The sequence below is a fragment of the Eptatretus burgeri genome, chromosome 2 (genome assembly GCF_056783735.1).
Source record: "Eptatretus burgeri isolate ZD-2024b chromosome 2, Ebu_testis_v1, whole genome shotgun sequence".
NCBI classification, from domain to species: Eukaryota; Metazoa; Chordata; class Myxini; order Myxiniformes; family Myxinidae; genus Eptatretus; species Eptatretus burgeri.
The window spans coordinates 49,135,617-49,159,190 of NC_140962.1; the positions used below are offsets into that span (position 1 = coordinate 49,135,617).

General features: G+C 47.4%; 1 protein-coding gene across 2 annotated transcripts in view; it reads left to right on the plus strand.

The window, feature by feature from the left end:
• LOC147032005 (zinc finger SWIM domain-containing protein 6-like) overlaps window positions 1–23,574 on the plus strand; it is a 195,566-nt gene that overhangs the window by 153,930 nt on the left and 18,062 nt on the right. For both annotated transcript variants that reach the window (XM_085869254.1, XM_085869255.1), the window contains exon 8: window positions 6,822–6,959. In XM_085869254.1, coding sequence (XP_085725380.1) covers window positions 6,822–6,959 — 138 coding nt within the window. The remainder of the gene's footprint in view (window positions 1–6,821; window positions 6,960–23,574) is intronic.

Here is a 23,574-nt window from a genome sequence, read left to right on the forward strand (position 1 = left end):
CTCAAATTTTCCATGCTTGAAATTTTAAGACTTATGCCGGCGTATGACTCACACGTTCCGCATAACGCTGGCCATAAGTTGTAGGCACGTCACGCGATCGTTGACACACGTCAACACACGTTACTTGTAAGTTACTCATAAGTCGAAACACGTCGAGGTAATGCTTAGCGTACCCGAAACTTATTTCTAACCAATGAGTAACGTGTTGTAGGCACGTTACGCGATTGTTGACACACGTCAACACACGTTACTTGTAAGTTACTCATAAGTCGAAACACGTCGAGGTAATGGTTAGCGTCAGTGTTCCAGACTCCCTGTTTTTTTTCTTCTTTTTTTTCTTCTTCTTCGGTATGACGGTGATGTTAACACTTCGATTTCTAGTGCGGTTATAATATAATATAATTAAAAGGCTGCCGCTCAATGATTTAAATCGTAACTGCACTAGAAATCGAAGTGTCAACATCACCGTCATACCGAGGAAGAAGAAAAAAAGAAAAAAAATACTCCTGAGCAGGAGTGCCGGTCATCTCTGCCAGAGGTCAAAAGTCACTCTGTGCCAGACTGGAATAGGGGCAGTTCATAAAGTACGTACGCTCTACTTCCGGGTTTCAAAACCACCCACCCCCCTCTGTATGCAGGCTTGTGACCACCCACTCACCCCCCTCATACATCGCTAATCGCTTGCAAAGCCAGCAGTTCCTTATGAACCGATGTTTGTAAGCCATGACGATGCAGTCCCTCGCGGTGTAATTTACCTTTTTCTTTTACTATCACAGCACGTCATTTATGAAAATTAAATTACAAATTGACATTCAAAATAATGTTAATGTCATGAATGAAAGTAAGTGTGCATATAAACTTGTGTTCCATTGTTTTAGTTAAATCTGACAAAAGCTTCAAATGTAATATTTGTCTCGGAGAGTTCCGGTTCTTAATTTTTTATACTTTTTTTGTATGTACGTACTTTATGAACGGCACATACGGGGAATCAGAACGAAGTTTGAAGGGCTATAAAATCGGAACGAGAGCAAATTTCAAAAAAATGGCTCGTGTTGTTGTAGATAATAGTCCATAGTATCTGAATCACTAATAACATTTGATCTCTCTTGAGAAATGAGGGAGGAGATACGATTTGAAATCGACGATTTTCGCAACTTTGACAGCCTCGTGACGTTGACCTCGACCTTGGATGACCTTGTAAGTTATATCGTTGTGCATGTCTCATCGACCTCTATCCATTCCACTATTGGTTATTTGTCTCCACTCGGTTTGATTGTGGACGTACGGACGGACGTACGGACAGACGGACGGACGGACAGACTTCGAGACTGGGGTTATTAGGTCATCTCTACTGAGATGATAGAGATGACCTAAAAAACCAGGGAGTCTGGAACACTGACGCTAACCATTACTTTGAGTGTTTCGACTTATGAGTAACTTACAAGTAATGTGTGTCGACGTGTGCCAACGTTCGCATATCGTCCGTACAACTTATTCCCATCGCATGCAGAACGTGTGTCATACGGCAAGTACGTCGTAAAATGTTTAACACGTTTTATAATTACAAGACGTACTCCACTTAATACGACGTATGATAGCGTACTTTAGCGTTCTATTCACGTATACCAAACTTACCCATACCGTATTCGACGTGCGCCAGCGTTTTAGACGCATTTTTCAAAGGTCGGCATACGCTGGCAAGATCGCCAAGGTGTGACTGCGATGTTGACACTTCCATTTCTGCGGTGGTTATGATTTGAATCGTTGTGCGGCAGCCTTTTCATAACCTACGCCACGTGATCGTCGGCGATACGTGCAGCGCACTATGCATAAGTTAGACTATCGTTGGGCATAGGTTGGGAAGGCCGACAACAGGCTAAGCATTCGTTGGTATAAGTTATCTATAAGACAGCGAAACGTTCTGTGTCCGTTACTAATATGTTCTGCATACGACCAACTCGTTATGAATACGTCCGAATCTTTAAAAAAAAAAACATCAAAAGTTCAACGTAAGCCAGCGTTTTACATACATTTTCATATGTTGCCATTGCTGGCTAAAACGTCAAGGTGTGACTGGGCCTTAAACGTGGGGACAGGAATACTGCACTGTAAATGGTGAAGACTTGTAATGCCCTTCCCCACCTGGAGGTGGTGCTACACCATACACGTTTACATGGAGAATTTGCATCCCCCCCCCCCACCGAATCCCCAAGCCCACAGGCAAAGATGAAAACACCCCTGTATACAAGGAACACAGGTGGAGGCCATTCAGCCCATCATGCCTGCACGAACACCATACTAATTTAGCTACACAAGATCCAAGGAAGACAATGCATAATTTTTATATTAATTAATTAATTATTCTTATTATTTTTCATTTTTTTTTTCTTCTTCCCCTCAGGGGAGGGGGCATGGGCTTCGTTAAAAACATACAACATCAACTACACTCACCCCTTGACGAGACCCCCACCAACAGCACTCCGTACACATGCACACAATCACCCATCAATGCTCAAACTCCCTAAAAGTCCTGTCAACATCCCCATACCCCTCTATCTCCATAACTTCAAGGTACCTATCTAATTCTAATTTAAACTTATCAACTGTTTCTGCTGCCACTACCTTTCCAGGGAGAGCATGCCATGCATTAACTACTCTCTGAGTGAAAGTCCCCTGCCTTGCTACCGTCTTAACTCTCCTCCTCTTTACTCTCAGGCTATGGCCTCTGATCCTATCACTGTCCACTCTGTTGAATAATTCTTCTGCACTTATTTTATCTCTACCTTTCATCATCTTAAATATCTCTATCATATCTCCTCGTAACCGCCTTCTTTCTAGTGTATAAAGCCCTGTCTCCTTCAACCGCTCCTCATAGCTGAGTCCAGCTAGGCCCGGAATCAACCTAGTAGCCCTGCGCTGAACCCTCTCTGTGGCATCTATGTCCTTTCTGAGTTGTGATGTCCAACACTGCACACAATATTCTAGATGTGGCCCTCACTAAATTCCTGTACAATGTTAACACCACCTTTTGATTTATAATTGATCCCCCTCCGAATACAACCGCCAACCCGATATGTTTTATCTATAGCTGCCTGGCACTGTGCTGCCTGCTTACCTCCCATATCTACTTCCACCTCCAGATCCTTCTCCTGCGTGACAAGCTCCAAAATTACCCCCCTCCCCCACCCCCATATCCTCCTGCATGACAAGCTCCAAAATTACCCCTTGCGTCCTGTAATCTCTATTTTCATTGTTCTTTCCCATCCCCAACACCGAACACTTGCTCAGGTTAAATTCCATCTGCAAATCTTTTGCCCAATCCATACAAGTATCAATATTTTCCTGAATCTGATCACCACCCCCTCTGCTATCCACATTACCTCCAAGCTTTGTGTCATCTGCAAATTTGGAAAGCTTACTCTTTACCCCATTATCCAAATTGTTGATGTAAATAATGAATAGTAATGGTCCAAGTACTGATCACTGAGGTACCCTGCTACTTACATCCTCCCAGCAAGACATCCTCCCACTCACAGCCACTCTTTGCTTCTGACCACGAAGCCAGTTTGGAATCCAGTTAGCTACCTGACCAGCCACTCCACAAGCCCTCACTTTGGCCAACAACCTCCGATGTGGTACCTTATCAAATGCCTTCTTAAAGTCTAGATATACTATGTTCACTGCCTTTCCATCATCCACCCAATCAGACACTGCTTCCTCGAACTCTAAAAGATTTGTTAAACAGGAACTACCTTTGGTAAACCCATGCTGACTACCTTTAATGAGTTTGTATTTGTTTCAATGGTTCCTCATCCAGTCCTTTATTAATGTCTCCAACACCTTCCCCACAACTGAAGTCAAAGTAACAGGTCTGTAGTTTCCCAATTCTTCTCTGGATCCTTTCTTAAATAATGGTGTTACATTTGCGACTCTCCGATCCTCCGGTGCCTGTCCTGACTCCAGTGAACTATTGAAAATATCCGTTAACATCTCGCTTACCTGCTCAGCCACCTCCATCAATACTCTCGGGTGCATATTATCCGGACACGGAGCCTTATCTTCTCCGAGATTACCGAGCTGTTAACTTACTTCCGTCACTCCAACCTGGATCTTCTGTAAAAGCCCTTCCTCACCTCCTTGATAGATACTCTTAGCAATTGGCAATTCTCCTGACTGTTCTTGTGTAAAAGTTAAAGCAAAATACCTGTTTAATAAGCCTGCCATCTCAAACTTCATCACTAACCACTCTCCTGGTGCTATTCCTCAATGGGCCCACACTGGTCCTGAACTGTTCTTTTCCCCTGATATACTTAAAGAAAGCCTTGTTATTATGTTTAATATTCTTAGCCATGTCCTTCTCATCCTCTCTTTTGGCTTACCGAGTTATTTTCTTAACTTTCCTCTGTTTACTTCGATAGTGATATAAATCTAACTCCAGTCCTGTTATTTTAAACCTAATAAATGCCTTCTGCTTCTCCTTAATAGCGTTCCTTATCTCACTACTCAACCACCCTGACCTCTTTCTGTTTCTAGTTTTACACCTCATTAGAATGGACTTACTCTGCACTCTACACATTTGGTCCTTGAAGGTTTCCCATTTCTCTGATGCTGATTGTCCTCCTGTTAGAGTCTCCCAATCTACATCACCCAACTCTCTCCTCATACCCTCAAAGTTTGCCTTCCTGAAACCTAATAGCCTTACCCTACTATCCTGAACTCTAACCCTCAACAGAATCTTTGCACACGCAATGTTATGGTCACTTGCTCCTAAATGCTCCCCGACCTCCACCTCCTCCATCATATTGGGATCGTTACTTCAAAGGAGGTCGAACACTGCACTCCCCCTTGTGGGCTTATCTAGAAACTGGGTTAAAAAGCAATCCTGGATTAAAACTAGGAAATCCTCATCTACTCTTCCCTTTCCCTGTTCCTCTACCAATCCATCCCTGGCAAGTTAAAATTCCCCATTATCAATACTCTTCCCTGACCACATGCCCTTTTGAATTCTTCATGTACTCCTCCTTCCTCCTCTTCCTTCACACCCGGAGCCTTATAAAATCATCCTTCCAGTATCTTAATGTCGAGTTATTTTGCCTGCTCACCATAAGGGCTCACCTTCTCTTTGATATATGTGCAGTGTATATATATATATATACACCAAATATGAAGTACACATGTAAGCCACTATTTATTATCTGTGTGCCAAGTTTGAATGAGATCAGTAAATGCATGTCTGAGAAATGGTTGAGGACGTGTTCAACATCGGGGGGGGGGGGGAGGGGTTTCCAACTAAAATGGCCGCCCGTCAGCCATCTTTGATCTCATCGCGAAACAAAATGATGTGCATATGTATACCATAATGTGTTGTCTTTGGGCCAAGGTTGAACAAAATCAGTCCATATATGGCTCCGGATGGACAGACGCAATCCATAAGCCCCCTTTTCAGACAAGTCCAATGGGGGCTAATAAATTGCCAAATGACTAGCCAGCGGAAGGAGATGGAGGGCATGAGAGACCAAAACTGTAAGAGAGAGAAGATGGTGTGGCAGTAAGCTCAAGTGTTCAGCTGGAGGTGCCATCAAGTCATCCAAAATCCATGATCGCCGCTTACCTTCATTCTTTTGTTCCTCTTCTTTTACCTGTGGAGCCAACTTCGTCAGTCTTCAATTTCATTAATTCCCTCAGGGCTTAAAGATGGCGGTTGATCTCCTGTGCAGGTCACCCTCCCTACTTACTCATGCTCCTTTCTACCCACATTAACCCTCCCCAAGACTACCTCTTCCTGTCCAGGTTATTGCATTTTTCTCCTCCTGTTTAATCCCTGGCTTTCCCATCCTGTTCCTTCAATCCTGTTCTTGCTGCGTTTGAGATTGTATCCTGCTTGTTTATCTCCCGTCTTCTCCTGCCTCTCCCCTTACTCTCTCATTCTTCTGCTCACCTACTTTTCCTTCAGGTCTCCCTTTGTTGTCTTCCTCTACCCTGCTGTTGGTGTATTACCCTGTGTTCTTGCGCTCCTGTTCTGTTCTGCCTTTTCCACGAGCCGAGACTTTGTTTGCAATTTTTTTATGTAGATATAGTCCAAGAACGGGGACTGACAATTTGTTCACAAGATGGTGAGGTCAAATGTCCACATTTTCCACTACTCGCCTCCAGTTAGGAAGGACACTATGAGGTAAGCATGGATAGGTAAAGGTACAGAGATGACATGGAAAGGCGGATGTGTGTCCTAGTTGGCTTCTCCTCTACCAGAAGCTGAGTAAAATGATCAAAACCTTCACTCTGCAGAGATGTCTAATGGTGAAGTGGTTACAAAACCTCACCCCACACTGCCACATGAGAAAGCGGAGTTAATTGGACACTAATCAGCACTATCTCTCCACCTCCTGTGGTGGCTGAAAACAGCCTGCCACGTGAGCTCGGCTGTGGGGGATCAGAAGCTGTCAAGATGGTGAAATAACACTGCTACTGTAGAGTTGTAAATTATTCTGAACTCGCAGAAGCTTCAGAGCCTGCTACCATATTCCAAATAGCTCAAGAAGTCACTCTCTTATGAGGACTACTTAGCGTGGTTCCAGCAAAAACAAGAAGATAACAGTGTAAATATCTTCATGGTGATGATACACTTTCTGCATTGCCTTGCCATTAAACACCATGTCGTTTTGGAAACGTATTTAATCGTTCATTCATGAAATCTGACGTCAAATCGTCTATCCTTGTTCATAAATATGAAGTGTTCATTCTCATACTAGGGCAGCTGATCACTAAGTAATGGCCTCTAAGATCGGTATCGGCTGCTAATGGTCATCCTCTTGCCTTGACAGAGATCCTACAAAAGGGCACAACGAGCACGACGACCCTTGAAGGCTGGGTTGGTCATCCGTTGGATCCCATTGGGTGTCTCTTTGCAACGCTGACGGATGGCACACCAGGCGGTTGTCCAACATCTCCCAAACGAACAGGTACTTATTAATGGTGATGCTAATGTGACCTTTTTCCCTTCAATATTTAACCTTCGAAGAGGCATGTGAGTGATGCTTTCGGGTTGTATGTTAGGAAGAGTAACGGGGTGATTTGTGTGAAAATTGATGCCGCATCTTTTCTTCAGGAAATGCATTTGATATTGTACGAGATATGTCTGCGTGGTTCATTCGTCTAATCCTTTCGCTGCTCTTGTTAACATCTTTAGTATTCAATAGGGTGCTTTCGGGTGGTTTCTTAGGTCATTGACTCTCTTCGGAATGAACACTTTTCGGTGAATTTTAATTTTAATTCCCAAAAAAATATTCTTATCATCCTATTCGTTATCCATTTATTACCTCCGCCACCGTAGGTGAAGGAGGTTATGTTTTCACCCCTTTCTGTCTGTCTGTGTACAGGATATATCAAAAAGTTGTCGACGGATCCGGATGAAATTTTGTGGACAGGTTGGGTGTGTGAGAAGGATGAACTGATGAAATTTTGCTGAAGATCCAAATCCGGATCCGACTACTAGAATTATTAAAGTGATTCTTCACCATTGAGAGATCGGGCCAAAAAGGATATATAGCACAATATCTCAAAAAGTTGTGGACGGATTCGGACGAAACTTGGAGGACAGGTTAGGTGTGTGACGAGGACGAATTGATTGATTCGATTTTGGTGAAGATCCAGATCCGGATATGGATACAATAATGATTTAATTCATAAAGTGATTCTTCACCATCGAGAGATTGGGCCTAAAACGATATAGTACTGTATAGCATGATATTTCAAACATGTATTGGGCCCGATATGTTCTCGTGGATCAGGCATTACGTGGGTGGAGGTATGCGCCCTACTGAGTGCCCTTCTTGTTTGTATTTTGTTATGTCATTACTTTCATTAAAATTTGTCAAGAATTCTTAAGTATAAATTTTTTGTTTTGTTTTGTTTTGTTTTGGAACACTCGCTTACAGCTTGATCCACGATGACATGCTCCGAAACGGAAATGCTTGGTTGTTTTCATGTACACTTGAAGGACAGAGTGCATTGAGGGGGTTGCAGATTACGTCGGATGAATTTGATGTGAATAAAGTACATATATTATGTCCGAGCAAATACAACCCGTCACTTCACTGATGTGAATATGAAGGGTGGGGAGGGGGGGAGAAAGAGGGAGAGGAGGGAGGGGAGAGATAGAGGAGGGAGGGGAGAGATAGAGGAGGGAGTGAAGGGAAGGAGAAAGGCGGGGGGGGGTGCGTGGGGATGGGTTTTGCAGCTTGAGGTAAGCATGAGGGAAGGGGTTCTCGACTTGCGTTTGGTCGTGGGACTTGTGGAGAAGGGGGGGGGGGTCAGTCAGGATTGAATGAAATTGGGTGTGTTAAAACAGCATGTAAATACACCAGGTTGAGATCACTGTGAGATGTCCCTGGGAGGTGGAGAGGGGAGGGGGTAAGCGTGAGAGGAGGTGGAGAGAAGGCAGCATGAGGACAAGGGAAGTTAAGGCAGTGTAGTGGAAGAGAATGAGGTGTGAGGGGAAGGTAAGGCAGCATGAGAGGAGGGGAAGGCAGCGTGAGGGGAAGGTAAGGCAGCGTGAGGGGAGGGGAAGGCACCGTGAAGGGAAGGGGATGGAAGGCAGCGTGAGAGGAGGGGAAGGGAAGGCAGCGTGAGGGGAGGGGAAGGCACCGTGAAGGGAAGGGGATGGAAGGCAACGTGAAGGGAAGGGGATGGAAGGGAATGGAAGGCAGCATGTGGGGTCGGGAAGCGAAGGGCAATGAAATGCACCCAAACATCAACATTTTCTTTTTAACCGCTGGGTTTGATATAAAAGCAGGCGGGAGCATTTATAACCCACGTGATCGACCTGGTAAAGGACTGCCTGCATGCATGCGTGCTCACACATGCAGCTACCTTTGCACCACTCTGGTTGGCTCACTGAATCTGATTCATACATGCTACTCGATGGGGAAACAATTTTAAATTCAAAACTAAACAGTCCCCTTCACAGAGGGGAAGGTGTGGGGAAGCAGGGGGAAGGGGAGGGTTGGGAGAGAGAGTGGAGGGGTGAGGGAGAGGGGGTGGGGTGAAAGGGGGATAGTGGTGGGAGGGAGAGGGGGAAAGGGATGTGAGAGAGAGTGGGATGGAAGAGGGAGAGGGGTGGGAGAGAGGGAGAGGGAGGGAGAGGGAGAGGGGTGGGAGAAGGAGAGGGGTGTGAGAGAGAGGGGTAGTGGTGGGAGGGAGAGGGAGATAGAGGTGTGAGGGAGATTGGGATAGGGGTGTGAGGGAGAGTGGGATGGGAGAGGGTGAGAGGTGAGAGAGGGGGATGGGAGAGAGGAAGAGGGGTGGGAGAGAGAGAGAGAGAGGGAGAGGGGTGGGAGAGAAGGAGAGGGAGGGAATGGGAGGTTTGGGAGTGAGAGTGGAGGAGTGAGGGAGAGGGTGGGAGAGAAGGAGAGGGGTGGGAGCGAGGGAGAGGTGGTAAGAGAGAGAGAGGAGAGAGGGGTGAGAGAGAGAGAGAGAGAGAGAGAGAGAGAGAGAGAGGGAGAGAGAGAGAGAGAGAGAGAGGGAGAGAGAGAGAGAGAGAGGAAGAGAGAGAGAGAGAGAGAGGGAGAGAGAGAGAGAGAGAGGGGGGGAGAGAGAGAGAGAGGGGCAGAGAGAGAGAGAGAGAGAGAGAGAGAGAGGGGTGGGAGAGAGAGAGAGAGGGGTGGGAGAGAGAGAGAGAGAGGGGTGGGAGAGAGAGAGAGAGAGGTGGGAGAGAGAGAGAGAGAGAGAGAGAGAGAGAGAGAGAGAGAGAGAGAGAGAGAGAGAGAGAGAGAGAGAGAGAGAGAGAGAGAGAGAGAGAGAGAGAGAGAGAGAGAGAGAGAGAGAGAGAGAGAGAGAGAGAGAGAGAGAGAGAGAGAGAGAGAGAGAGAGAGAGGTAGGTATATATGTATATATGTATGTATATATATATATATATATATATATATGATGATGATTTGTCGGCATTCGATGATACGAGTTAGGAAAGCAAAAATACAACAAAAAAAACTTTATCGTTAAGAAATTGTTGCGGCCTGTTCCAAGTCGAGGCATTGTCGATCAGGCCAAAATAATGGCGATTTAAGACCCCATTGAGGGAGAACGAGGTTACCGAGGGTGTGTGCTTGGTGGCCGAGGATGAGCCTGATGAAGAATATCATTAAATATGGCCATAATTATTTTCAAAGGAGGTGTTTTAATTAACCCAATAACCCAATTTTCACTCGTGCACTTCCTTGGAGTCCCCTTAGTGTGCTTTCAAAGTTTCAGGCTGCTACGTTTCATGGTTTTGGAGTTATGGAAGACACATATAGACACACACACACACACACACACACACACACACACACACACACACACACACACACACACACACACACACACACACACACACACACACACACACACACACACACACACACACACACTGATTATTATTGATGTTGGGTGACAACATTTGGGATCATCCTCGTCATTGGTATTTTGATTGTTCCCATTTCTTTTTCGACATTCAATTCCAATTAGATACAGTTTACGATCGAGTAGAATTGCACACATGTGATCGACATTCCACCTACAAGGTGTGCGCATTGCTTACCTGCCTCTTCCTGGTGATTTTTAAAATTAAGAACATTAGGAATAACAGGTGCTTTACTACTTTACGAAAAGTCATTTTGTATTATTTTAAACAGAATCCTGCATCATTAATTACCTCTGCCACTGAAGGTGGGTGGAGGTCATGGTTTCACCCCTGTCTTTCTGTCTGCCTGTGAGCAGGAGATCTCAAAATAAAATATCCTCAGGTGCATTTGAAAGAGATTTGAAAGGCATTTGTTGCTTCATCATAAGTTTGCCAAACATTCCAAGCAGTCTTTTTACCGATACAATTGAATGAAGAAACAGTGTCACATTCTGTAAGGCTGTGGAAGACGGGAAGGCACCTCGACCTATCAGGCCCAAGAGCTGCTGTCATTTCATGTACTGTAAGGAAATGGAAGTGCTTCTGTACCCCAAATGCTATCCATACCTCTTGGATGTTCAGTTGTTTGACAGCTGCTATGGCTAAAATAATTACATCTGTGTCAACTTTCGTCAACATAATCTTCTGACATCCACTTTTGGCAGCATCCAACATATACAGAATCATCTGACTGTCAGCTTCCTCATGCCGACAGGACTGTAAACCTGACATATCAGAGGGTTTCAAACAAATAACTCATCTCACATATGGCGATTATTTGCTTATTACTCTTGATGGTGACACTGCTCACCCAATGGCTTAAAAAGTTCAGTCTTGTTCTCATCAAGATGGAGGAATTGCTGACAATTTCCAGGGACTGGGTGTTCGATTCCACTTTTCTTCTCACTTCTTTCCCATACCTCTCTCGTGTGCCTGCCTTCATTGAATCTTTCTGGTAAACGTACATCCCAGACGACATCTAGACTATGTATGTATACCATTTATTTTTCGACATAACAGTTATGTATATACACAGTCAAATGCACAGACTTGCACACACATGCATACATGCACATAGACACAGACATGCACATAGACACAGACATGCACATAGACACAGACATGCACATATACACAGACATGCACATAGACACAGGCACGAGTGTCCCTATAAATTTACCTCTGCCACCGAAGGTGAAGGAGGTTATGTTTTCACCCCTTTCTGTCTGTTTGTTTGTTTGTTTGTGTACAGGATATCTCAAAAAGTTGTGGACGGATATGGCTGAAATTTTGTGGACATGTTGGGTGTGTGAAAAGGACGAACTGATTAGATTTTGGTGAAGATCCGGATCCGACTACTAAATTTTTTTAAGTGATTCTTCACCATTGAGAGATAGGGCTAAAATGATATATAGCACGATATCTCAAAAAGTTGTGGACAGATTTGGAACAAAACTTGGTGGACATGTTGGGTGTGTGACAAGGAAGAATTGCCTCAATTTTGGTGAAAATCCGAATCCGGATCTGGATACGAGAATTATTACATTTTTCAAGTGATTTTCACCATTGAGAGGTAGGACCAAAAACGATATAGTACTGTATGTATCGCATGATATTTCAAAAATGTAGTGGGCCCGATATGTTCTCGTGGATTAGGCATTGTGTGGCGGAGGTACATGCTCTACCCGAGTGCCCTTCTAGTAACAGCAGAGACAACTTGCAATTTGAAGCCATTTTGTTTCCATCAAGTGCGGCGCAACGAATCTTCACCCATTGCGCATGAAGCGTAATGTGTCCATTTTCTAATGAAGCTCTTTCTTTGCACTCAAAAGGGAGATTACATACGTATGTTATTTGCTGCTATATTTTTGTTCTACCGAGTCAGAATATGCATATACAATCAGATAGGATTGATTTAACCATAAAACATATTGCAGAAACTGCAGCAAAATTAAGTGCAATGCACGAGTAAAGGTTCACACTCATGAATGCCTAATTTGAGGTGTGTACAGATCGAGTGAATCGAAGAAACACACTGTTAGTGACTGAATGCAGAAATTTGAAAGAAGTTGAGGAAGGAAAGTGAAAGACAGAAATGCAGGCAAACCATCCATGCCAGATGAGCACGCTATCAAGAGTGTACAAAATAGAAAAGATAACAATTGTAAGTGAAAAAAGAGAGAACCAAGAACCGGTACATTCAAAATACACTGCCCCCATGCCACATAAATAAATAAATAAATAACAAATCCTCCAGCACGTGACGCATGGAGTCGGAATTGGGAGGGAGCGGTGTACAATTATGCCTGGTGTTGACTTAATGGTTAGGGTGGTAGGCTTGGGATCCTCGGGTCCTGAGTTCAAATCCCGCTTGGTTTTGTATTAATACCTGGTGGGGTTGACTCAGCCTGTCATCCTTCCGAGTTCGGCAAAGTGATTACCAGCTTGCTGGGATGATTGAGCCATTCAAGTATCTTGCGTCAGAGTGGCGACCTGTCCAGGAATGTACCCAATAACCCAGGAGACTGCTTCGGCAGCACCAACGCTCTGCATTGAGTATGGTCCCAATGGATTTGGATTTTTGGAATAACTAAGTAATGAATCAATTCACTGATGAATAAAAAAAAAAAAAATACCGTTTTTGCCAAAGAACATCTTCACTTTTGTCCCCAAATTTCAGCTTCCTAGCTCAAAGGATGGCTGAGATATCGTCTGGACAAACAAACAAAGAAGCAAAAAAGCAATCAGATTGCAGACCCTTGCCAGGACTTCTTTTGAGTGGTGTAGTTTTATAGGTTTTTGGGGAAAGCCAATATGGCTGCCAAACCATGTGACCTATGACATCATATGAGACCCTGTTGTTCCTCATGGAAAGGCGGTCATATGTGTAAAGTTTCAACTCGATCTGTTCAGCCATTTCAGAGTAGATTTTTTAAGGTTTAAAAACAGAAGAAAAAACAATATGGCTGCCGAATCACGTGACTGATGATGTGATCAATTTGCTTTTTTTTTTGGGTGAAACATTTTATCCTGAGATGACCCTCAAAAATTTTCATACTGATCGGATAAAACGTTCGACTTATGCAATTATGACGTCATATTGAAGCCACCAATGACATCATCAAAAAAAAACAAAAAAACACTCGTTTCCCATGGGGAGTACGTCACATGTACCAAGTTTCAATTTTTTTTTCCATGGAGCAGTTTTGGAGAGACAGAGGTCCAAAGTTTTTCCTTTTTTCCAAAATGGCTGCCACACCACATGACTTATGACATCATAAATGTCATCAAGTGGTTGCAGAGAAACACGAAAGTAGACAGACAAACAAACAAACGGTCCGAAATGCAATACCCTCTCTTTCGGCGAGGGTAACAAGGAATAAAACAAGAAAAGAAGAATACAAACCAACGGAGTGAAAACTGAGTACTTCCTTCGTTCAGCATCCGGCGATGACGTCACACATCGCCTTGATACGGAATTGGGAAGGAGCGGTGTACAAAAGAGCTTGGGAAGATTGATCGATTGTGTGCTTTGCCTGAAGTCATGACCTTGGCTGCTTGGCAAGGGCGATACTGGGTGGTTTGCCATTGCCTTCCCGTCAGGTAGTCAGGGCAGGAGTTTGTAATTTTTCCAAGATGCATGTGATGACTCGCTTCTCTTGGCGAAGGACACTGTGAGATCTTCAACGTCCACCAACTAACGATAGCAGATGGGACACCCGGCTTATCGTCTATTCAAGGGAAGGCATGCACATTGATGAATCACCTTGCCTGTGAAACTCCGGGATGACAGTTTACAGCTGGGTCGGGATTTGAACCCAGGCGAGACGGCAAAGAGATGAGGTGTGTACCTCCAGTCCATCCCTTGATAAGTTGTGGAAAGGGAAAGTTTTTCTTTGCAATCAAACGGAACAGGAAGGAAAAAAATGAAAAAACAAAGGACTAAAAATGGGTTACATGAAATTTAAGATAGCCATACATGAAGGGGATTTTTTTTTCCCCAACTCTTAATTTATTTGAACATAAGTACAGTACTGTGCCACCGAAAATGTGCATGTCCATGTAAATCCTTCATTCTTTTGTCTTCCCATTAAACGTCTCATTACCTCCGCCACCGAAGGTGAAGGAGGTAATGTTTTCACTCCTCTCTGTCTGTCTGTCTGTCTGTTTGTTTGTTTGTGTACAGGATATCCCAAAATGTTGCGGACGGACCTGGATGAAATTTGGTGGACACGTTGGGTGTGTGACAAGGGCGAACTGATTGGATTTTTGTGAAGATCTGGATCCAGATCCGACCACGAGATTTTTTTTCCAGTGATTCTTCACCATTGAGAGATGGGCTCAAAATGATTAATAGTGTTACGGCTGTGGAAATTCGCAATACACCATAAAGGGTCCTTAGATCAGTTATGACGATAAGTAATTGTGCAGTTAGGGATTTTCCGTGTTCACAGGGCTGTGATCCTTTGAGTTTGCCGTTTTTCTTTCGCTATCGTTGTTTTGGACCGTCTGAAAACGTCGAACGAAGGCCCCGTGGAAGACCTGCAGCAACGCGCGAGTTTTCCCATCATTTTGCGCCGCCAACGCTGGCACAAGAAGCGGCAAAGAGCTCGCTCGCGATTGGTGGACATGGGGCGTGAGGCGGTCGGGAGGGGGAACGCCCGTTTTCGAGGAGCTTCTCAAAAGAGCTGAAAAGGGGGTGGAGCGAAGGGGTGTAGCCCCGCACTATATAAGGCAGATCGCACGCGGGGCTCGCTCTCTCTTCTTCTTCGTGCTGGATTGCTCTGCTTCCTCTTCGTCAACGCTCTCTGCTTCTTATTTGTCGACGTGATCCACTCTCTTCTGGTGGTCGAGGTCGAACTCGCTCTCGTCGTTCACGCTTCCTCTTCTCTTGGTGGTCATCGGAGGTTCACGCTTCCTCGTCTCTTGGTGGACGAGGTCGAACTCGGGTTCTCTCTCTTGATCATCGAGGTCGTTTTCTCCCTCTGGGCGCCAAGCCGTGAGGGTTGCGAGCGGTGGTCCAGGGTCGATGCGCGCACGAGAGGAGAGTGCCGGATAGGGCTCGCCGACCGTCGCACCTCGAGGGTGCAGGTAACCTGCTACGGTCTCGCGGGACCCGTTCGGTCTCCCAGGTCCCGTGTCATAAAGACCCAAGTGGTCCAGCCTGACCCCCTTGTCTGTGAGGGGGTCTTTTCTTGTGTTTCTTTTGGGGTTTTGAATGAATGTTGTGGCGCCGTCCTGTCAAGTCAAACTGCTTAAGTGACTGTATATTTAATAATTATATTCGGTCGTCGTGCTTTCCCTTGCTTTTGTTTGCCTGCTTTTGTTTCTATTTGCCTGTATACGTGCTTGCCTGTTGTTCCTATTTGCCTGCTTACGTGTTGTATAATAAATGTCCTTGTATGAAATGTATCCCGTTCGTCGTCTCTTTCCCCATTGAAAGTGCCATCTTGAATTGCGGAATGGATTGGTAGTGGGTTTAGACATCCAGTAAGTAATCTGAACCGTCGAGGTCGGCGATAACTCCGCTCGGTTATCCCCTTCACACGAACAAGCCGCTTAAGCGGTTCGTGTCCGGAGCCGACCTGCAGCGTGGTTCAACTCCTCGGTACGCTACCCGCGCGGGTACTTAGGTATATCGACATTCGGCGATTCACCCTATTTCGCGCGAGTAGAATGCGGACTGGGTTGTGGTGAGGTTAACCCCCCACCCGTTACTGGCTCCTGGCGGAAGTTCCAGGAGGGTCACGACTGAATTGTCCGTCCGGTGGGCGACGCGGTTGCTATTAGTGGGAAGCAGCCGATCGCACGCCGGCGGGCGCGAATTCGTAACACTGGTGTCCGGGAGTGATATTCGAATCCACCCCGCCTCCAACTAAATTTACGGGGATCGGTTCAGGGGTGCGTGGAGTGACCCCCGATTCCCACCAAGCACGAGCGATTTTTTTTTTTTTAAAATTAAATTATTCCGCGAAATAAGATGGCTTTTCAAGGCGAACGGGTGCCGGGGGTATTAGATATGTCTTTTAATGTAGAATCCATGGCTCAGGATGGAAACCCCGAGCAGGAAATGCTAAATGTGCAGGAACAATTCCCCCCCCCCCAACCGAACCCAGAGCGCGAAATGGGCGCGGCAGCGGCCGCGGTGTATGACACCTCCCCTCCCCCCCCCTCGCCGCCTAAACCCCCCGATCCTGGCCGAATCGGCTCAGCCGAGTGCACCCGACATGGCCCAGCTATGCGCCATGCTGGCGGGAGTGAACGCGAATATGCAACAAATGTAAAACGAAATGAAGGCGAATTTGCAACAAATGTAAAACGAAATGAAGGCGAATTTAAAAGAAAATACGAAAGAAATAAAGGAAGAAATAAAAAACGAAATAAAATGCATGACGCAAACACTGTGGGGTGAGATGCAGCAAATGGGCCGAAGCCTGCAGGCGGGCATGAAGGCAATAGAGTGCAGTGAAACGCGGACAACCGAGTGTGTAGAGTGTGTAATGGCGACGCCACGTGTGGGAGCGAACGAGCTGAGGGGGAGTGAAACGGCTGTCAGGCCTGCAATGGAGGCGGGTGAGGACAAACTAATATGGGGGACGTGTAAGGCGAGACTCGTGCAGGTGACAAAAAAGGAAGTGACGGTGACACAGAGGGAAAAAATAAATGGGATGACTGCGACGTGCGAGACGAGACACGAGGTGACGACGGAAAGAATAAAAGAAATAACAGAGACGAGGGAGATGGAAACGGTAGGGGAGAGACTGCACGATAAAGATGGGGTTAAAGATGAGCGCACACACACACGGAGGTAGTGGAGGATAATGGGGGCGAGCTCGGGGAATGTCTCGAGACCCGGTGCAAGCAGCCGGATAGCCTCCTTCAGGAACGGAGGGAGACGCTATGCTCCCTTGAGGCGGATCACGACCAGGCGGGTCCGGTCGTGCCGAGCGAGGTTGAGGGGACGAGTGCTGCGAACGGGTGCACGAGGAGCTTGGGGGGTATAGAGGCCCCGGAACCCCTTGTGGTGGCACTAATCCCCAGTGTGAATGTCCCGGTGTGTGTGGTGAAAGGTGTGAGCGCGCCCCCGCGTGTGAGTGGTGTGGTTACGAGTGAGCCGAGGTGCGGGCCTCCCAGCACGCCGTGTGAGGAAGAAGCACCGCGTGTGACAGAGCCCCCGTGTCTGAGTGAAACCCCCTGTGCGAGTGGAAGGCCGGGTGTGAGTCAAACACAGCATGTGAGTGCTCCCGCGTGTGTGGGCGGTATGGTGTGTGTGAAGGAAACGGCATGAGAGAGTGAGCGGCCGAGTGTGAGAGGGACAGCGTGTGTGAGGGAGATGACGGTGGGCATGCGCGAACATGCAGCCGCGTCTCCTGGTGTGAGTGTAATGGCACGGTGTGCGAGTCTCGTGACACACAGGAATGCGTGTGTAGAATGGAGCTTGAGCGCGAGAGTGCGACGGAGACAACGGCGACAGATGGACAAGGGCCGAGTAGCGGCCGTAGTTGTAATGGGGACCGTGTCGGGTTTGCACGGCAACGCACGCGAGGTTCGGGCCGTGCTTCGCACGAGGCCGCCACGTGCGCGCTTGCGGGAGTGAAACCCGGTCTGTAAAGGCCAGCGGTGGATGTTAGCCGATCCCGCGGACGGACAAAGGTTAGGCTGGATTACGGATTTGGACCGGATGGGTTCTCCACGCGAGCGTGTGTGTGTGAAGCTCCGACGGGCAGAGCACGTGTTCGTGTGGGGAACCCCTCGAAACGCGAGGTTTGCTTTGTAATGCGCAGGGTGACGTCATGGCTGCGTGTGGTTGGAATCTGGCAGGAAGGAGAGGGTATCCCTGCCGGATGGTACCGTCCAAGGAGGGACGAGGTGCACGAACAACTGCCATGACGTCACGGGGAGTAAAAGAGCGCAGGTTGCGAGTTGCTGCGCTGGTGCTGCACATTAAAAAAAAAAAATGGAGAACAAAAGCAAGCCTCGCTTCGGGTGGACAGGATTCCCGGCAAGGGGTGGAAGACCCCCCTGCTTGGGCACAGGATGACACTAGTTAGGGGGATGGGTTAGTGATAGACCGGCTTCATGGGGCAGGGGTAAGTCCTTATGGAGCCCGTGGAATGGATTAGTTCGAGGGATTTTAGTTGAGATTTAGGATGGAATATGGGAATTAATTTTTGAGCATTTGGAGACAGTGACAGACTGTGGATGTGTAGTGGGGACGTAGCTTAGCTACGTAGTGTTAAAAGGAACGTGCTGTAGTGTAAGGGATGACGAGGGAGCATGAGGTAGTTGAGGGATGTCGTGAGCAGGATGGCAGAATTCAGCGATGTGAGAGTGGAAGAGTGAAGTGGAAACTTGATGAGTGAGTGAGGCCAGCGAGCCTGAGTGTATGGAGCGAATGGGGAATGCATGGTGCGATGAGTGATTGGGGGGAGGAGTGATTCTCGTGCAAGAGACCCCGGGGTCAGTGTAATGTGAGTTAGTGGGTTAGTTAAATTGACAAAATGGAAGTCGTTTTGTTGTTGTGCGGAATGTAGGCTCGAAACCGGTTTGAAGGGGTGCAGGAGCCCTGTTGACAGGCTGGGAGCGTGGCTGCGAAAGGTGAGTATCGCTGAGTGGGTGCACCGGGCTAGTCGGCCGCGGTAGGCCAAGGGCCCATGGGGGGCCGGGATAGTGTAGTGGGCACGGGTGACCCGCTGATGCAGGGCCCGGGAGCCATAGGCTGCGTGGGCAGTGCGTGGGCACGGGTGACCCTCAGAAAGGGGCCTGGGGCGCCAGCCTGCCACGTGAACGTGGAGGGGGAGTTGCCAGGGAGGGCACTCCCCAGTTTCGGGAGCTGGTAGGCTCGGAGGCAATGTAGCGCCCGGGGGTGCCATTGTTAGAGAATCGGCAGAGGGTAGTGCCTGCCAAGGGAGCCACGCGTCCCAGCCACGAAACAGTGTGAGGGCACGGGCGGAAAACTCGAGGGCATGGCCCGGAATTTGCGAGGACACCAACACAGGCGACGGGAATCTTGGTTGTGAGAACCAATAGTTTAAGCGAGATGCGCTTGTTGAAAGCCCCGGGGTAGTTTAAGGTTAATAATTGTCAGGTTACATAGGAAGTGTACCCCTCCGCACCATCCATCCCTTCGCTCTCGTTGTGGGCCGCTGGACCTAATTTGGGTTAGATCGCTGAAGTGTGAGGAGGCCATCCTGAGGCTTGAGTTGGGCCTCGACACAGGACGCTAGCTCTCCCTAATTCCCCTCCAGGAAGGGAACATAGGGGTTGGGAGTAGGCTAGGGCAGGATAGGTTAGCCGAACAAAGACTGTAAAGTGGGTTAGGGGACGATTTATAGGGGGGAAGAAAAAAAATAAAAACAAAAAAATAAGTTGGGGCTAAATTGGGTTTTACAAATTAAGGGGGTGGGTATGGACAGAGACAGGCAAAGGTGATAGGTTGGGAGGGAGACAATCAGGTAGGTCCGAGCCTGCCTCCTGAGTGGCCAGCACCACCGCACTCCCTCCGCCAGCCTCCATCTCAAGGCAAGGTGCCGGCCACTTCATCGGCTGGCTGTTACTACAAGGCCTGTGCCGGCCACTTCATCGGCTGTTTTTGCTACAAGGCCTGTGCCGGCCATTTCATCTGCCGGCTGTGTTTGCTTCTGCAGCCCTGTTTTGCCATGCCTTGCCTGCCCACCTTTGCCATCCATGCCTACTGCCCATGTCCACCAGCCCCGTTCTGTTTTTGCATTCCCCCCACTTTTGTTCAATGCCATGTGCGCCAGGATCACCGCATAAGTTTGCAGGGACTGCCCTGATGGCAGCTGCAACACGGGCCTGCACCGGCGCCCGTGCATTGTTCATTGCGTGTGTCACTTGAGCTGACACGGAGACTGCATTTGCGCAGCTCATGCGCCGTTGTGTTAGCTGCGTCCATTTCCGAGGAGGAGGTCTTGGACTGTGTGTAAGCAGCCGGCCACGTTCCCTGTCACCTGCATTGCATGAGCCAGAGACTTCGTACGAGCAGCCTGGCTCCCTGCTAACTTTTCTCTTTGCAGAGTCCATCGATCCTGGGCCGTGGTTTGTGTAGAATTTGTAAGTTGTTAAGTTGTATATTGTATATGAGTGCGCCCCAGGCATGTATGTCTTAGCGCCGGCAATTTATTTAAGTCGTCCATATGAGTGGGTTTGTTTAGTTAGTTACTCAGCGCGTAGGTTATTTATTTTGGGGACACGAATACCATGAATGTCGCACTCAGGGATCCGAAGGTAAAACGTACTAGGGGAGAACTTACACATGATGGCGCACGAAAATTCGGCGACTCGGGTCAAGTCTGTAAAAAGGGGAGGGGGTAGTGTTGCGGCTGTGGAAATTCGTAATACACCATAAAGGTTCCTTAGATCAGTTATGACGATAAGTAATTGTGTAGTTAGATTTCCCCACCGTTGTTTCGAGGGAATTTCCATGTTCACAGGGCTGTGATTCTTTGAGTTAGCCGTTTTTCTTTTGCTATCGTTATTTTGGACCATCCGAAAACGTCGAACGAAGGCCTCGTGGAAGACCTGCAGCAACGCGCGAGGTTTCCTGCCATTTTGCACCGCCAACGCTGGCACGAGAAGCAGCGAAGAGCTCGCTCGCGATTGGTGGACATGGGGCGTGAGGCGGTCGGGAGGGGGAACGCCCCTTTTCGAGAAGCTTCTCGAAAGAGCTCGAAGGGAGGCGGAGCCGAAAAGGGGGTGGAGCGAAGGGGCGGAGCCCCGCGCGATATTAGGCGGACCGAACGCGGGGCTTGCTCTCTCTTCTTCTTCGTGCTGGATTGCTCTGCTTCCTCTTCGTCGACGCTCTCTGCTTCTTCTTTGTCGACCTGATCCGCTATCTTCTGGTGGTCGAGGTCGAACTTGGACTCGCTCTCGTCGTTCGCGCTTCCTCTTCTCTTGGTGGTCATCGGAGGTTCGCGCTTCCTCGTCTCTTGGTGGACGAGGTCGAACTCGGGTTCTCTCTCTTGATCATCGAGGTCGTTTTCTCCCTCTGGGCGCCAAGTCGTGAGGGTTGCGAGCGGTGGTCCAGGGTCGAGGCGCGCACGAGAGGAGAGTGCCGGAGAGGGCTCGCCGACCGTCGCACCTCGAGGGTGCAGGTAACCTACTACGGTCTCGCGGGACCTGTTCGGTCTCCCAGGTCCCGTGTCATAAAGATCCAAGTGGTCCAGCCTGACCCCCTTGTCTGTGAGGGGGTCTTTTCTTGTGTTTCTTTTGGGTTTTTGAATGAATGTTGTCGTGGCGCCGTCCTGTCAAGTCAAACTGCTTAAGTGACTGTACATTTATTAATTATATTCAGTCGTAGTGCTTTCCCTTGCTTTTGTTTGCCTGCTTTTGTTTCTATTTGCCTGTATACGTGCTTGCCTGTTCCTATTTGCCTGCTTACGTGTTGTATAATAAATGTCCTTGTGTGAAATGTATCCCGTTCGTCGTCTCTTTCCCCATTGAAAGTGCCATCTTGATTCGCGGAATAGATCGGTAGTGGGTTTAGACACCCAGTAAGTAATCTGAACCGTCGTGGTCGGCGATAACTCCGCTCGGTTATCCCCTTAGCACGGAATGAGCCGCTTAAGCGGTTCGTGTCCAGAGCCGACCTGCGGCGTGGTACAACTCCTCGGTACGCTACCCGCGCGGGTACTTAGGTATATCGACATTCGGCGATTCACCCAATTTCGTGCGGGTAGAATGCGGACTGGGTTGTGGTGAGGTTAAACCCCCACCAGTGACTGGCTCCTGGCGGTAGTTCCAGGAGGGTCACGACTGAATTGTCCGTCCGGTGGGCGACGCGGTTGCTATTAGTGGGAAACGGCCGATCGCACGCCGGTGGGCGCGAACTCATAACAATAGCATGATATCTCAATAAGTTGTGAATGGATTCAGATGAAACTTGGCGGACAGGTTAGGTGTGTGACAAGGAAGAAATTGATTCAATTTTGGTGAACATCCTAATCCGGATCTGGATACTCGAATTGTTATTATTTTTTTTTAAGTGATTCTTCACTCTTGAAAGATTGGACTCAAAAACGATATATAGCATGATATTTCAAAAACGTATTGGACCCGATATGTTCTCATGGATCAGGCATTACGTGGCGGAGGTATGCGCTGTTCCGAAGGCCCCTCTAGTTAACCATGTTATGGAGCGTGACGTGTTGTTAACCGATGTTAACTGCAACACTTCGACTAAATCAAATCGATAATTAAACAAACTTACGTTCCAGATGTGATTTTCTGCGATTCTCAGTGAATCCTGCTGATTGACTACATTTCACCAAACTACAATCAAAGGAGAACATCACGTCAGCCTTGCATGCAAAAAATTGCCGTGCCATCCAAGGACGAAGGTGGGGATGTGTCAAACAATGTCGATCCTCTCCTTCATGACAACGCGCCACCTCAGCACAAGGCTTGTGTTACGCAAACCACCGTTCAGGACTGTGCTTTGCTCTGGTTCACCCTCGTACATCTCCTCCTCCCCCCCCCGCCACCCCAGTGACACTTATTTGCTTCGACATTTGAAGGCCCACTTGTATGGCTGATTCTTTGATGATGGGGTACTAACTGAAGCAGTATTCTCAAAAATATCTAATTTACTGGAGTATACCGTTTTTGAAAGCGAAATGCAGCAAGTGCATTGAAATCAAGGCGCATTGACAAATACAAAGTTTCAATGTCTTCAACCATCGTCATTGTTTCGTTCAAATAAGTTTTTGAATGCCCCTTGTATATTATATCGGTTTGATGAAATTAAGTGTGGAGTTGCGGGGTTTTTTTTCTTCGATGTTATTTTGCTGTGCTGAATGTTGTGTTTATGTGCTTGCACCATGAGTGCACATTATTTTTCAATGAACATAGAGCTTCTTTTTTGTTGTTGTCTTGTCATCATCTCACGTGGTGAAGTAGCACGCCATGCTTGTATTTGCCGATCGCATTATTTTAAGGGTGTGCAGATTTGCATTGTTGCAAGCATTGCCATGTTGATACAAGTGGGTTTGAATGGTTCAACAAATGCTCCATCATGTCCAAACCTGCAGGTGGAGAAAGTATCATGGAGAGTTTGATTTTGTTACCAGCGCATTGCTTTATTCTGAACGTGAATTGCGCCATTTCATATTGTTTAGGTT